Raw genomic sequence first — 17,163 nt, 5'->3', positions numbered from 1 at the left:
AGAGGGAGTGAGGGAAAGAAGCAGGCACAGTGCCTGGCCCACTACCTCACTCCACAACTCAAGGACTACATTTGCACATTCCATGTAAAATGCACCCCTGGAGCAGGGAAATATGTGAACTGTGCTCCTTAAGAGTTCTACAATGTGGTAGTTCTGTGAATGGCAACAGATTTTCAATGCATGTGTACTGAACTGTACCAGGACAAACTGATTGTCGAAGAACCCAGGAGGAAATTAACCACTGTGAGTTCCTGAATATAAAGGGCAAATTCTAGAAATATGATACCAATTTCATAGATTAACTTAGGATCATGAATATTTGTTTTTCTACTGACAGTTTATGCCACATAAAACTATCTCCAAATGAATATCCACAAGAAACACTCACTACTTATTCATGTGGTTAAAAAGAGTGAATTAAGTAATTATATCTTTGAACTTTTGAAACTATAGTGTTCAAACTATACTTTTAAAAATATAATTTTACTCATGTATTGAAAAAAATGGCTGTAGTATCATGTTTATATATGTGTCAATATTGGGAACAGAGTTCAATAATGAATCATATCTAAATTTTATGAACAATGCACAAATATTAAAACACTGATTGGTTATAGGAAGCAGTGGGTGGAAAACCATTAGCTATCATTTTTATTGAACAGCAGCACCCTCTGAGAAGAATCAAATCAATTTGTAATATTCATTTATATTGCAAAATAATATATACACAAGAAAGTTGTGATTGTACTGATTTTATTACTTTTACTAAGCCATTTTATGTCCCCACACTTAATGCAAAGAAAACAATATGAAAAAAATATGTCATTATTATTCACAATAAAATAGATCTGCTTCTATCTGCAGGCCTGGCAGAATGTACAAGGGGGAGCACTTCATGGCTCAAGTGGGTCAAAGGACCATTTTGATTCCGACCCACCCAAGAGACTCTCATGTGGATTTGGGGATGGACTAACTCCATGGGAGCTGTGATAGACAGAACCATTTCTGTGGTATCCCCAGATCTCAGTGAATAAGACCTATACAAGAAAAGATAACAATCTGTCCATAAATTTTTAGTACAAGGTAAAAAAGGGACCCTTTTTTGGGTACATGGATATAAGTATGTTGTGGTCTCAAGATTGCTAGATTGATATCTTATCTGTTATAATGAAGATAAGGTAGACATCAAAACCACAGTCAGGTTAAGAAACTTCTACAACTTGTCTCAATTCTTCAAATAATGGAGCAAGTTCCTTTTCTAAGCTGACAATTAATCCTAAAACAAAGAGAAGAAGAAAAATTAGAACCTTAGAAAAAATGTTCATGAAAAAAGTCTTCGACTTAAATTCCCTTTGGTTGAAATTATTACTAAAAAGTAAAAAGTAAATGAGATATAGTTTATTTCCCGTAACTAAAGCAAAATATTCTAATTCTAAGTAAATTAACCAAAAAAACTCATATTCACGATGAACTTTCTTCCATGTTTAAAAGAAAGTTCAATGATGAATCTGAAAGACAAGCTAGTCTAATAATAGCATGTCTAGCTTCTCCTTCATTTACCAGAGTGTAAGGTTACATATTGTAGACACTGCTCATTTTATGTCGAAAGTCATGCAAGGGGCTTGGCCCCTGCCATGGCCCCCACCCACTGTCCCTGCTGTAGCGGTGGCCAGGGGCTTCTGCCTTGGTTCCCGCCTCTGTGGCAGCCACGTCCTCGGCCTCTGCCTCTGTCCACTGCAGTGGTTACCTAAGCCCTCTCAGCCCTGGCTTCTTCCAGAAAGTTGTCCGGTCTAATAAGCATATTATGCTTTTAGTATTATAAGATAAATATGAATCTTCTTCTTTATCACAGAATATTAAAAGCATCTGGGATTCTCAAGGAAATGTTCTAGGTACTAAAATATAATTCTGTACAACATCATAATTTATAACCACCAATGAGTTAGTATGTGATTTATCACAATTACTATTTAATATACTTAAAATATTGATACCACTATCCTATACAGGGGAAAGCAAACGTAAGTTTAAAGTTGTGAGTATATGAAATAAGAGTTCATTCTTGTATTATTTATTATTGTATTATTTGTATTACAACTATAAACATACTTTTGCCCACCCCTGTATAATTTACAGTGTTTTCACATATATATTTTACAGTTTCCATAGATTAGAAATGGAAGAGAACTAATAGATCATCAAATCTAAACCCCTCATTTTAAAGACCAGAAATCTAAGGACTGGCTTCAGTGACATAGACAGAAATAGAATTTGCTCTAACAATTCTAAACAGTGGTCAAATCTGAAAAAGACCCTAAAACAAACAAACCACTTTATCCAAAGGGAGTAAAAAATATACAATTCAACTACTGTTATTTTACACATAAATATTCAGTGAGGGCTACTGGGTATAATGGGATCTTACTATCCTCTGTGGAAAATATGGCTTTCTAGTGTTTGTTCTCAATTCCTCAACCCTCAGGAAGAATGTGATTATGTTCACCCTATTCACAATCCTCATAGTCATCTTGTTCACTATAGTCCAAGACTTTTAAAATTCTAATAGATTGGTCTATACGGAACTTAACTCATCCTTGACATTTAATTTTTGTTTGCCTCTCTACTCTCTTTTTGTTTTCTAAAGGTCTTTTAATGTGAGCAAGACATAGCATTCAAGTGGTAAAGATAACATTTAATTTTCTTTTTATCTTAAAGGATAACTAACCTACACAAGCAGATATTAGCTCCATTATACAAATATGGAAAACAGAGAATTTATTTTTTCAGAGGCAAAGACCTTGCCCACAAATTCAGATTTTTTTTTTAACCCTAAATCTACTAATCCTATCAGAAACAGTATCATAAACAAAAAGATGCATTTAATAAAAGGCAGCCAATCAATGATTCTCTCATCATTGATATTTCTATATTTCTCTCCCTCTCCCTTCCTCTCTGAAATCAATATATATTTTTTAAAGCTGCATTTAAGGTAATTAAAACACACCTGTATTGGCATTGCTGCTGGCTATGAAACTCACCACCAAAGGTAGACGATTAAACTGAACCACCTAAAAAGAAAAGATCTAAATATTACGTTGTATTGTGAAAAGACAGTATAATTCAATGAATTATCTTAATCTTTAAAAAACCTTTAAATGATCAATGTGTAAAGTAATAGCCCAGTATTATGGTATTATCTCATGAAATATGAAAGAGATGAAAATAAATATTTCCATGAAACAGAGTTACTGAGTATCTCTTAGAGACAACACCATTTAACCTAGAAAGTTTTTAAGGTGGGACTGTGTCTTCATTTTTTTATCTCAAAGACCAGCAGAGTATCAATTACATAGTAAGAGCTCAATAAAAATTTAATAATTAAATGGCTAAAGGAAGTATTTCTTATCCCAATAGCTGTATCTTCATGATTTTTCTGCCTCCTATGTACTACTATAATTTAAACAAATTTAAATAACTTTAAATCAACTATCTTTAACTTAGCTTCAATCTAATCCTTATCAATCAAGTTAAAGGCCAGATGGGTTATTTGTTTACCAATATACATTAAAATATACAACTTTTAAAATTAAAAGATGTTAACTGTGTATCATCAGTAGTACATAAGTCATACTTTGGTAAGCATCACTCAAATTAATCATATAAGTGATTAATTTATTCTAAAGAAAATGTAGCTGAAGATCAAGAAATATGTAGCAACTAATTTCTTTCTCACAATTAATAACCTCACTTATTTATATACAGAGTTTCCCCCCAAAATATGTATGCATATTTTAACAGTTGATAGTTCAATTTTGAAAATAAAATGTATTTTAATAAACAATGCCTTTACATTTTTTCGAAGTATGTGTATACCTTTCTTGGGACACCCTATATATAATTGTATATTTTCCATGTGTATATATATATATCCCAAACCAAATGAAGGAATTAACTAAAATAACAAACTTAAATAACTTATCATCTGACTTTCAAGAGAAATTGTTATCTGTCACCAACAACACAAGTGTCATTTGAGAAATCACAATTATTAAGCTAAGGGCACCATCTACTGGAGATAAGAGTGACTGAATTACCCTTTCCAGGATAACATGTACTTTATTATTACATCTTTTTAATTACTTCCCATAGTAATTAATTCCTGGTGTCAAATTTGAAGAAAATCACTTCTGTGAAACATAACCCATTTGAAGGCTAAGATCTTGAAATCCCACCCCTTTCAAAACTCAAATTGAAAATAATAGCACAAGCTATTTTATATAGAAAACATAGTAATAGTTGAAATCAGCAAACCATTCGATAGTTATGAACTTACCTGGTAGGTATTATAGTAACAGATGATACTTTTATTTTTTGAAAGTCCAAGTTTGCTCCCTTGGTCTGTTGCAAGGGCAAAAGTAGATAAGAAACCAGGTCTCAAAGCATGCTCTGGAGCATTATCATTGGCCACTGGAAATACAAATGATTTAAGTAAAAATTATGCAGTAGACATGGTAGAAAGATTTGTAGCACCTTTTTAAGACATATATCTGTAAAAATATTAAACATAAGAGTTCTGTTTCCAATATTTAAAATCACATTACTAACTAGGTCTCATTAATTTAGGTGTGAAAAATTACTGAGATGTGAGTGAGCGATCATAGCTAAGGGAACAAATGATGACTCTCACAATACTTTTTATTTTAAAAAAAAAATATTAAATGTTTATATTTCTTTAATATCAACCTACCTTAAAACCCAGATTAATCATTACACTTATATATTTTATTGAGTGACTGATTTTGGAAGGAAGGGGAGAAAGAGGTACCTCAAACTGTTGCTTCACTTATTTATGCATTCATTGGTTGCTTCTTGTTTGTGACCTGACTGTAGATCAAATTCACAACGCTGGTGTTTCGGGAAGCCGTTCTAATTAACTTAAGTACCCAGACAGCGCAATCAGTACATTTAATAAACTGAATATTCTCATTAACTGACAGCCAAACTAGAATTTTAAAAAAGTGTCGAAAAACTTTGCTCTCATAAAATCCATAGGAATATTGTTTATTGTTATTATTTTGCAGCTGGCCAACTTTTTCCTTCACTATTAAGTCATGGAGTTAGTTGTGCAAATGTAAGGCTTTAACACAGAGATCCTCAGACAGAATATTATTTTGTTTACAGCCTTCATTACAGAACTAAGAAAAGACAAGTGACTTGCCCATAAACACCTATGTTTTACAGTAAGTCAGAAAGCACACTGGGCCACACATCAGGAAATGATGGGTTCTAATATTATTTTGTCACCGACTCACATTGCAACTTAGGAACAATGTACTTGACAATCTTCATTTATAAAACAAAGCAAATAAATTATTGCTAAACTTCCTTTAACTCAAGTCTAAAATTACCTGACATGTATGATAAACCCAGGTACTAAATCGGCAATAAAATATTTAGAGCATTATTTACTTTCTTTGGTAAAGCTATTACAGAGTCCTAGTATAACTATATCCATCCATTGATGATACAAGAAAGAATAGTAAAATGTTCTTAATATATACTAACTGTGACAGCATATACATTAAAAAAAAAAAAAGGCTTAAATTAGGTAAAAAGTTCTCTTTTTAGGTTAGTCAGCTCTTCTTTAGGTAAAAAATTCTTGTTAAATTCTGGTTAACTAAAAGTTTTGTGAAACTTAAAAAATTTTTTAAAAATCTTATTTCCAGTAAAGAAGTACAGAACCAAGAAAGATTAAAAAACAACTAAAAGTATGTTGATGCAAACATATGGATGTTTATCCTAAAACTACTGATAAAAATATATATTGGGGGGGAGGGAAGGAGACTTTATGTATAATATATCTAGCTGCATACATGCCCAGCCTCATCACTTAAGAATAATGGTTTATATCAAGCAGGTCAAACTCAAAGGCTAACATACGCCAAATAAACAAATAAACAAGGTTTAAGTTTATGTGCGCTGCAAAAAAAAAAGCTTCAATTTTCATAGAAACATAGATTTACTTCGACAAAGACATGCTGAATACAAAGGGCTGAAGTAAATGAGTAATCGTTAACATAAAATAGAACATTTTAATAAAATTATTTTTTCTTGAACATTCATTAACTTACCAGATGTTGAATAACTGCACAAATAATAATAAGTATAATGCAAATAAAACCTATTTTTCCTGTTCTCCGAAAGTGAAATATTTCCTGTTGTGCATACCAAATAACGATGTGGCAATCGGCTACTAAAATATTCGCTGCTAATATGATACGCATAAGGCGCGTAAAGGAAATGAATGCAATACGATTATAGTAATCAGTCATTAGCGAACATTGTAGTTTGTTATTAATAATTATGTATGACGGGATATTGTAAAAATTAAGTTATGACATTTTTATTAAAACCTTTCTTACATAACGTTATATTGGCTGGGCCAAAATAATATTCGTTGTGGGCCACAAGTTTGACATGCTTGATTTATATTATACCATAATATGTCTTTACTGGGAAACTGGGCCTGTCATTAAATCCATGCTGAATGACAACATGATACATATAACATGTAATAAGTTATAAGTTTCAATACAGCCTTTAACAAACAAAAGCAAAGATTTCCCCCCAAAGACCTTCTCCTAAATTTTCTGAAATGGGTTTCATATGCTTGCTTCTGTACTACTTGGATGTCAGTACATCTTTATTCTAAAGCAAAAAAGACACCGGCATGTTAAGTTCTCAGTTTTACCTTTAATAACAGGCACACCGTCTCTGTCTGACACAACAATAGCATGAAGCCCTTCAACACTAGAAAGGAAAAATATATAAAACATTTCACTTTCTGAAAATGTGTACCTCCAAGTCATAAAGATAATTTTCATGTGTATTTTTGAAAAACCATGGAAATTCAATTTTTGGCAGCATAAACTACTGTTTACTAAAACTTTCAGAAATTAAATGACTGTGTATCACTGACAATATTTATAATCTTTACAATTTATATAGTTTATTGATGAATAAGAGCTAAAACATAGCTGATTCTCCATTAAAATTGCTAATTATTCTGTGGTTTATAAAAGTATGACAGATTATCAGCAGTGGATACAATGGCAAAGACAGACTTTCCTTTCATTCATTCTACTAACGAGTGCCCAATATTTTGCACTGAATATTTAGAATACCATGCTAAGCAAAAATAAAGTCACTGTCTTCACAAAATTTACAATTTAAAAGGAAAGTAACTATCCATCAAATAATCTTGCACTAACAAATATAAAGCTACAATTGTGGAAAGTGCCAATTAAGTGGTTTGTGGGGATATGATAGTCAATAACACAGAGGAGAGGGGAGGGCCAAAGTGGGTGAAGGAAGGCTTCCCTGAGAAAGTAAAAGCTCAGCTTAGACGTTATGGCACTGATTAAGAGAAGGGCACAAAGATCATTCAAAGCTGAAGAAACTGGATGAGAAGAATGTATGTTATGCAGCAATCCTTTCAGCCATCCTACATAATAAAAGGCTAATATGCAAATGACCAAACTGGGGAATGATAGGTCGCTATGACGTGCACTGACCACCAGGAGGCAGACGCTCAATGCAGGAGCTGCCTCCAGATGGTCAGTGCCCTCCCACAGGGGGAGTGCTGCTCAGCCAGAAGCCCGGCTCATAGCTGGGGAGCACAGCGGCAGTGGTGGAAGCCTCACCTGCCTCTGTGGCAGCACTAAGGACATCCCACTGCCAGATGTCCAGGCCTAAGCCATCAGTTAGACATCCCCTGAGGGTTCCCAAATTGAGAGGGCGCAGGCCGTGCTGAGGGACTTTCCCCCACCCTAAGTGCACGAATTTCATGCACCAGGCCTTTAGTGTCTATATAAGGAGCAGTAAGAATGGTCAAGACTATACCTCTGGAGTTAAAAAGGCCTGAGTTATACCCATACTCTCTTGCTTACTATTTATGCTACCGTGGGCCATTTATAAAACTCTCTAAGCCTCAGTTAACAATCTGAAAATGAGGAAAGTGTACTTTTTGGCTATGGCAAAATTCAATAAAATAATACATGTAGAGGTTGGTATATAAGTTTACATTAAAATACTAATTATTATTAACATCAGGGTATCATTTGTGCACTCTGATAATGATATAATTCATCACTACAGTTTAAGTATTAAATTATTATAAGAACTGCTAGAGCACAAAAGTAGTGTCAAAAATTATAATGAGGAAACATTCTCAAACTTTCAGTATTTATGCAAAACCTAGAGCCTTGTAATTATACCATATGTAGGTTGCAACTCAGAAATATGCTCAATGTTCCTACTACATAACCCAGAATTATCATTCCTTATTGTGTTAACCTTAATATTTTAACTAAGCAATGAGTAATATTCACATTAACTTATATTCTTATTCCTGAAATTATGTTTTTAAATCCCACTGTCAAAAAATGTTTGTTAGAGAAGTGTTATTACAATTTGAGGAGAAAATTTTTTGTTGCAAACAAACCCATTTGTCTGCCTCACATTAAAAATAAGAAAGATGAGCCGAAACCAGTTTGGCTCAGTGGTAGAGCGTTGGTCTGTGGACTGAAAGGTCCTAGGTTCGATTCCGGTCAAGGGCATGTACCTTGGTTGCCGGCACATCCCCGGTAGGGGGTGTGCAAGAGGCAGCTGATCGATGTTTCTCTCTCATCGACATTTCTAGCTCTCTATCTCTCTCCCTTCCTCTCTGTAAAAAAATCAATAAAATATACTGTAAAAAAATAAAAAAAAATAAGAAAGATGAAACAATTGTATATATTTACTAGTATTATTTTCTATTATCATTAAATCCTAAAATTATCTATGGATTGAAACATAACCTATGTGATTAATACATAAAACAATATATTCTTCTAAGTTAAAAACTAGATTACATAAAAATATATCCCACAGATACTAGAGACACCCACACATACTTTGTGCAGTTACTAATGGCACCATCTCTTGAAATAGAAAAAGACTGGTAACCTAACTAACCATCAAAAAGAGCAAGTTAAAAAGTTATGACATAAATGCAAAGGAATACTCTGCAAACAAATTAGCAGCTCTTCATGTACTGGGAAGGACTGATCTCAAATTTACAGATGTTAAGTGAAAAAGCACATGGTTTTGAATAGTGTGTACAAGAATCAACCTATATAACAACACATGTAGACATTCATATGTGTATGTTACAATAGATTAAATGTTTGTCACCCTCCAAATTCATATGTTGAAACCCTAATCCCAATGTGATGGTATTTGGAGGTGGGGCTTTTGGGAGGTCATTGGGCCATGTGGGTGGACCCCTCATGAATGTACTCAGTGCCCTTATAAGAAGCTAGAAAGCTAGCTAGCTCTCCTTCCCTGTGTGAGCATGAGAAGTCCGCAACCTGTAACCCAGAAGAGGGCCTTCACCAGAACCCAGCCATGCTGATACCCTGATCTTGGGACTTCTAACCTCTATAGCTAGGAGAAATAAATTTTGATCATTTACATTAAGAAATATCCAGCCTGGTCAGTGTCGCTCAGATGGTTGGATGTTGACCTATGAACCAGGAGATCATGGTTCAATTCCCAGTCAGGGCATATACCGGGATTGCTGGCTCAATCCTCAGAAGGGGGTATGCAGGAAGCAACTGATCTATGATTCTGTCTCATCTATTGATGTTTCTATCCCCCCCTCTCTGAAATCAATAAAAATAAAAATAAAAGAAATATCCAATCTATGGCACTTTGTATTATAGCAGTCTGAGACCTCTCTGTATGCACGCAAATATGTATGTTTATATATACATGTTTGCCTGTAGGTAACAATGGGTGCCTATGAGAGGGGAACTATGGGGCTGAAGGGCAGCGATGGGAAAGTTCTCATTGTATACCTTTCAATTAACTCTTGAATAGTGAACTTTATGAACGTATTGCCTACTCAAAAAATAAGCAAATTAAAAAATAGGTAAAGAGTACTACAAAAATGTTTTAAAAATCTGTCACTATAGGTGCCTTTTTTCTTTCAATAGTAATTAACTTAAATGCTAGCTAAAGCACCAAAAGAGGAGGTAGAAATTAAAAAGATCTCCTTTTTAATGGATTTCAAATTCACAGAGATAATTTGTCCAACGAAGTATAAAAATTACATAAAGTAACCACTTAAAAGAAATCAGGAGACAAATATAAAAGGTGTTTCCCATTCTATACGCATTTAACAAAGAATAACTGGAATAGATTTTTACAATAATTGAAAATAAATATAATGCACTGATAGGTACATTATACTTTTAGAATAAATGAAATTGTATGAAATATTCTGCAAAAATCTAAATCTTACACTTACTAAAACATTTTTTAACATGATTTTTATTGATTTCAGAGAAGGGAAAGGGAGAGAGAGAAACATCACTGATGAGAGAGAATCACTGCCTCCTGCATACCCCCTACAGGGGATCCAGCCCGAAATCTGGGCATGTATCCTGACAGGGAATCAACCTGTGACTGAGCAACACTGGCACTAAAACATTTTTATCTCCCCTCTCCCCAAAAGCAAATGTTACACTGGTAATCAATGACATCATACTTAGCCCTAGCCGGTTTGGCTCAGTGGATAGAGCATCATCCTGCAAACTAAAAGGTCCCAGGTTCGATTCCAGTGAAGGGCACACGCCTGGGTTGTGGGCTTGATCCCCAGTGGGGGACTCTCTCATCATGGATGTTCCTACCTCTCTCTCCCTCTTCCTTCCTCTTTGAAATCAATAAAAATATATTAAAAAGACATCATAGTTTTATTAATATAATAATGAAATATTTTGTTATTTTAAAACACTAAGTTGTGACTATTTAGGCCTGAGACTGCTTGAGTCACAACTAGATTTAAAAATACAAATCTAAGCACTATATTTAACAGAGAATTAAAAAATAAACAAAACAAAACTGACTTGGTTGAGAGGCGTAGTAGTACAATTAAAAGCTAGGCTGCCTGTGTCCAAACCCTTAACTTACATACATCTAGCAACAAATCAGTGTGTATTCTAATATTTCCTTTATAAATGTTCAATATTATTATTTCTCCATTTTTTTGGCTCGAGTTGCAATATGCCTACCATCAAGAAGAAATGGTCACGAATATGAACTAAACTAGCCTCAGTCATGATGGAAAAAAAACACCAATTTGTACTAAGCCTTTTCTTTCCATTATGAAAGGACTTTCATTATGTTTTTACAAATATCCTTCTTACAAATATCAGCTATACCTCCATTTCTGTATTTTGTCATCAGTGTGATATTCCCCCTCCCATCACCAATTGTAGCATCCTTTCAATATGCTAAACTTCTAAGAAGGCAAATACAAACACAGAAAGCCCTCATTTTTGTAAAGTTCTAATTTAGAAACATTTTAATTACCAGATTTAATAACACCATTTCCCCTCAATAGCATGTGTCAAATTTCTGTAAGTAAATTAATTATAGAGAATACAAACTTCACTATCTCTTTAGTTCACACATTACTAATAACTGAAATAACAGATACACATTGTGATCAATAAGTAGTCACATCACTTTTTTCAAAGAGTGTTGGTGATTGATCACTGAGCATCTGTTGTTTATGCAGAGAACAAAACATGCAGTGTTATCTCATTGTCCAGTGATACTAAAAAGAATAACTGAAATGAGGCCAATAAAGATGAAATACAGCAAAGAAACGAAAAGTGGCAATATGGGGAAGTGAAATCTGAATAGAAGTTAAATGGAGTTAGAAAAAAAATAGCTGGCTAAGAGGTTGACATTATCATTGTTCTGCACAAAATGTACAGCCAAAGAACTTAGTGAAGATGGACTTATTGACATAAATGAGAAAGCAGTTGTGATGAAAAGGATAAAGATGCCCCAGAGGAAATGATACTGGCAAAAGCGCTTCCTATTAAAGAACTCTCAGAGATATTTCACAACACTGGACAAAATGTTGAAAACTGATTCAAACTTAGGAGCATGCCAATTTGCCATGGCACAGAAAAGCTGCCTGTTTCTATCTTAAGGACATAGCTTTCATATATCTTAAGATATATGGAAAGAAGTAGGCAAACACTGTTCAAACTACTCCTGATAAGTTTTTTGGGTTTTTTTTACACAGAGAAATAAATGTACTCTTGTAACCTCTCTAGGCCCCATGCTTTTTATCTGCAAGTTTCAAAGGATATTATTCATGCTGCCTAAGGGCTATGTTAGGTAAAGTGCTAAACAACAGCATTATATACACACAATATTTAGTCTAAGATAGCAAGATACAAAATGCTACATAAAATTAACCTGTTACGCAGAATTTATTTAATGACAATAAATTTTTTTTACCTTGGTAACTTTTTATACAGGAATCGCTTTAGATCCTGAAAGAGAACATTAACAAATGATTTAATAACATGCTTTATACTAATTCTTTAGATCTTGCCCTATTCACATTTCAGGGACCTTACGCCATCATTCCTAACCTTCCTGTTTGTGTTTTCCTTCCCTTTCTGATTTTGATACTTAATGGCAGTTTGACTTTAAGAAGTTAACCTTTTTCTCTTAAGCCTCAGTTTCATTATTTGTTGAGTAGGGACAATAGCACAATCTAGGTCTTAAGACTTTTTTAAAGTTTATTGAGTAGATGCATGTAAAGTGATTAGCATATCTAGAAATGGGAAACACAAATATATATTAGCTGTAAAATTAGGTCATATTTTCATATTATTTCAAATCCTGTTGCTATTGTTGTGTTCACTTGAGAATATATTATGAATATCTTTCCATCTATACACATCACTTACAATCCTGGGTAAATTCATTTATTTCTCTGAAATTTAATTTCCTCACATGACTAAATATATGATGTCAAGTGTTTATTTAGCATGTGACATAATTATGACAAGAAAAAACTATTTCCCCTCATCTGGGGAATTTTATTGATAAGCAGGTTATCAATTAAGAGCTCTACAAAGATAAATAAGATACCTATTGTTTTGAACCTCTAAACCCTACAATTCTCCAAACCTTAATATTCATTTTATTTCATGTTATCACCACCAGTTTAGTTTTCCTCTCATTTTAAACATACACAAGAAAATCTCAACTTATCAAGGTGTCATCTAAAATCCAAATTTCTCAATCATTTTGTTCCCACTAATGGCACTACCAAACCCATTATTCAGATTAGAAGCTATGAGTAATAGTTAACCCTAAGCTCACATTTGTCACTTTTAAATCACCTGTGAAGTCAAATGTTTTTAAACAGATTCCTTCTCCTTTTCAACAGACATTACAGTTTACTTTCAATTTATTATTTATGACTTGCACTAACCTCCCAATTGGTATACTGGTCTCATGTTTCTATCCTATGCAGTTCTACATAGTGCCAAGAGTCCAATTTTCCTCATTTTCTAAAGCCATAATTGCAATGATTTTCAACCTTTGCTATGGATAACATATGAGGAGCATTAACACACACACACACTCTGATGTCAGAGTTGGAGGGGCTCCCCAGATGATTCCCTGTACAGCCGGTTCAGAACCAATGTCTGAAAGGCTCTCAACTCTATACTGAACTATGTACAAACTAGAGGCCCAATGCACGAAATTTGTGCAAGAACCTCCTTGGCCCCCACCGCTGCAGTGGTCATCTCTGCTTCAGTCCCCGCCCACTGGGGCTTTGTCCAGAAGGAAGGACTTCTGGAAGGACATCCAGTCTAATTAGCATATTATGCTTTTATTATTATAGATTCTTTAGACATTTGAGACTCTACAACATAGCATATGGCTAAGTTTACAGCCCTGCTTCCAACCATTCCCTCATACATACACTTAGCCCCAGCTAAATTGGACTGTTCACAGCTCTGCCATACACACCTCTCACTTTCCTAAGTCTGCTTAGACTATTCATTCTTGTAGTAATATTCTGCCTCTCTTACTTTTTAAAAAGTTGCCACTCATCATTTAGAGCTATTATCAACCACCAAATACTCCAAACAGGCTATCCTGATAGACACAAACCAGAGGTAATCACTTGAAGTTTTCACACAGTAATGTATGCATAACTATGATCCCTTGCATAGCATTTTTTTTTTAAGTTGTAAAACTCTGAAGTAGAGGAACTATACCTTAATCTTCATTATTTCACCCTCAGTCCTTAGGACAGACACCTTTGCAAGACAGATACTCAGTAGATAGTGATTTGATTATGCCTAATAAGGTCTCAAAAATATAATGAAGACATTCAAAAATGGAGAGGTAAGGGCATTAAATGTTGCTTACTATTGAAACACATAATCTTGCAGTCTGAAAAGAAACCAGATTCATATTAATGCTGAATGACTATTTAGTGTAATGGTTAAGAGCCTGGACTCTGGAGCGAAACTGCCTGAGTTGGTATCTGGACCCCACAAGTACTAGCTGTGTAACCTGAGGCAAGTTACCTGATCTTCCTGTGCCTTATCATCATTTATAACACAGCAGTGACAGTGCCTACCTCACAAAAGTTACAAGAAGTGAATATATGTTCAGTATTTAGAACACCCAGCATGTACGTAGGCAAAGTAACAGGAAGTAAAACATAGCCATTAGTATGAGTATTAATGTCCTGCATTTTCTAGTAACTAGCACAAGTTACCTAAACTTAGAATTTGACTTTTGTTGCTGTGTTGAAGAGCTGTCAGCTGGAAATCAACTAAAATGGCTACAATGAACCTAGAAAGACACCAAGACCACTTGCTGGGGGAAAAAAAAAAAAAGTTTTCCGAGCAGCAAACCACAATTTAGACACTCCAATGGCAAATGTTCAGAGCCTCTTATGCCCACAGGATTTGGGGAGTACGAACAGGCAACTCGGTGTCCTGCACCCCCATTCCAAGACCCACTCAGGACCCCAGCAAATCCATTCACACTAGTCTCTCACTGCAGGGCCTACAGAAAATAATTACGGGGCTGGGGCTGGGGAGCAAAACGAAACAAATTTCTACTTGGGAAGCGCTACCTCTACCCGCCCAGTAGCCTCCTCCAAACTCTCCACCCTCTCCTTCCTCTGGGGCTGTGGGGGTAACTCACATCCGCCATGACGAACCCCTTTCTCCCGCAGGTTCGATATCCACGCCTGAAAAAGAAACTCGAGGTGACTCTCCCGTCAAGATTCCCTCGCACCCCGACCCTAACAAGCGGCAGGATTCCGCGCCTCTAGGACGTGGGGACAACCGAAGGGAGTCGGAGGTCCCGGAGACCGATATGCCTGGGCCCACTCCACCTCCCCAACCTCCGGGGTCTCAGCCCAAAGCGCCCACTCCTCTTCCAGCTCAACTCCCGCGCCGCCCGCGGGCCCAGGCCCGAACACCCGGCAAAGTGGCCCAGTTACCTGGCTCTCTGGCAGCAAGGTTCGCGGTTGTCCGCTGCCTCTTCAGGGACCAGCTTCCAAGACAGGTTCCTCAGTAAGCCGCCGTCACATGACTTGTGACCTCCTTGGTGCCCCAGGAAGCACTCCTTACGCCTCCGAAGCGCGTGGACACGGGCACTTCCGGGGCGGGGCAAAGCACGCCGTGTGTGCGGGCTGGCGTCGCGCCCCGCCCCCACACCTCCGGCCCTCCTCCTCCTGCGCCTGCGCAGACGCCAGGGGGCGTGGCCGCTGGGATCCCCGCGGTCCGGGTTTGCACCGGGTCGTTGCGAGTTTCCCCGCCGCCGTAAGTCCAGCGGAGATGTTTGTCTTGTGCGGAGTGTATGATATACACTCTCTTTTTGGGATCCGGCATCCTAAGGCCTTTCCTTCCGTTGAACCAATTTGCAGGTGTGAGCAGCAGCAAGCACCAAGCTGCCGGTTAGGAGTCCCATGGTTTCCTAGTCTCTGGGCTTTCCCCTGTTGGCCCCCTGGCAGGCATATTCGGAACCTTTCGCCTGCACGCAGGCCTGGCCCCCATGGCTCCCCGCTCGGGGTCCTGCCCTTTCAGCGATTCTCCTGTTATTCTCATTTCAGGGGCCACGGGAGACAGCTGACCGGCTGAGAAAAGCAGCCCTAGGCCCGGTTTCCCGCCACCGCCGGCATCTCTCCCTCCTCTCGCTTGCTGACACGGATAAACCGTGAGAGAATGTAATAAAATTCCTTAAACTCTCACAAGGTCTCTTGGCCTGGCTCCTTGTCGGCGGGGACCTAACAGTTGGGTGCTGAGACCCAGGATCACAGAAGGAGACCACAGGGTCACCCTCCCGGCTGCAGGCTCTTCCGCACCGCACCGGCTACTCCAATCTCTGGTAAGAGTTACTGCCCGTGACCCGGGGCGCGGAGCTAGGGTTCACTTCCGGATCCCTGGCTGCCCCAGAAGGAAAGGATGTGGTTGGTGCAGCTGGAAAGCCTGTGGGGCTGCTACCTCCACCCCCACCTTTTTTTACAGCCTCCTTAAAGTGGTCAAGGTCATGCTATCCCTGTTAAAAAAAAAATGTATCCGCAAAACGACCAAAGTTATAATTGGCTTTGCAATCTCATAGAGTTGTTAAGACCATAAGTGTAACTGAAATGAAGGGTTTTGATAAAGTTTTTCAGTTCTTTACTCTGTAGTCGTCCTTCTCTCTTGTCATATTCCTCCCATCAGATCCTACTCCTCCATGCCAAGCCCCCTTCCAACAGCCCTGGACCTTTCCACCCTACCCTGAGGCTTCTGGTTAGTCCTCCTGCACCTGTCTGGCCCCTCAGACCCTCCCTCCAATCCCTCCATTCATTCTGTCCTCCCTTCCCCTCTGACCTCCCCCCCCCCCCAAACACTCCTCCGCAGGCCCCTGTGTCTCGACTCCACCTCTTCTTCCACCCCCTCAGCCTTCTTACTGAGCCCCATGTCACTCGTTCCTGGATAGCCCAGCCTCCAGCCCTTCCCAGCTTCTGTACTGCAGACCCTTCCTACTTGGGAACATCCCAACCACCTCTACCCCTTTATGGGGTTATCTCTCCACCCTGGACCTCACTGGTCATCTCCATCAGCAACATGCTGACACAGTTCTCCCTAAGCCTACCACTGACTTCCCTCCTCTCCCCCCCTCCCACCCCCCCATCCTCCACTAAAGCCAAGAGACTGGATAGTCTAGCATCCAGCAGCCCGGGGACCCTAAAGCCCAGGTGGACGGGCCCACACCAGGTACTTCTGACCA

The 17,163-nt window shown here is 37.5% G+C and overlaps 1 protein-coding gene across 1 annotated transcript; it reads right to left on the bottom strand.

Annotated features, from left to right (window-relative positions):
- Positions 1–736: 736 nt before the first annotated feature.
- Positions 737–16,293, bottom strand: LAMTOR3 (late endosomal/lysosomal adaptor, MAPK and MTOR activator 3). The gene is made up of 7 exons (XM_084884505.1): positions 15,389–16,293; positions 15,088–15,133; positions 12,361–12,395; positions 6,752–6,810; positions 4,334–4,467; positions 3,005–3,068; positions 737–1,276 (listed from the first exon to the last, which is right to left on the bottom strand). The coding sequence occupies exons 2-7, from the start codon at positions 15,094–15,096 to the stop codon at positions 1,203–1,205; spliced, it is 375 nt and encodes a 124-aa protein (XP_084740631.1). The 5' UTR covers positions 15,097–15,133; positions 15,389–16,293; the 3' UTR covers positions 737–1,202.
- Positions 16,294–17,163: the final 870 nt, after the last annotated feature.

This window comes from Pipistrellus hanaki, assembly GCF_964339955.1.
Source record: "Pipistrellus hanaki genome assembly, chromosome: 1".
Taxonomy (NCBI): Eukaryota; Metazoa; Chordata; class Mammalia; order Chiroptera; family Vespertilionidae; genus Pipistrellus; species Pipistrellus hanaki.
Note: the sequence above shows the minus strand (reverse complement) of the source record. Positions and strands in the feature narration are given on the sequence as shown.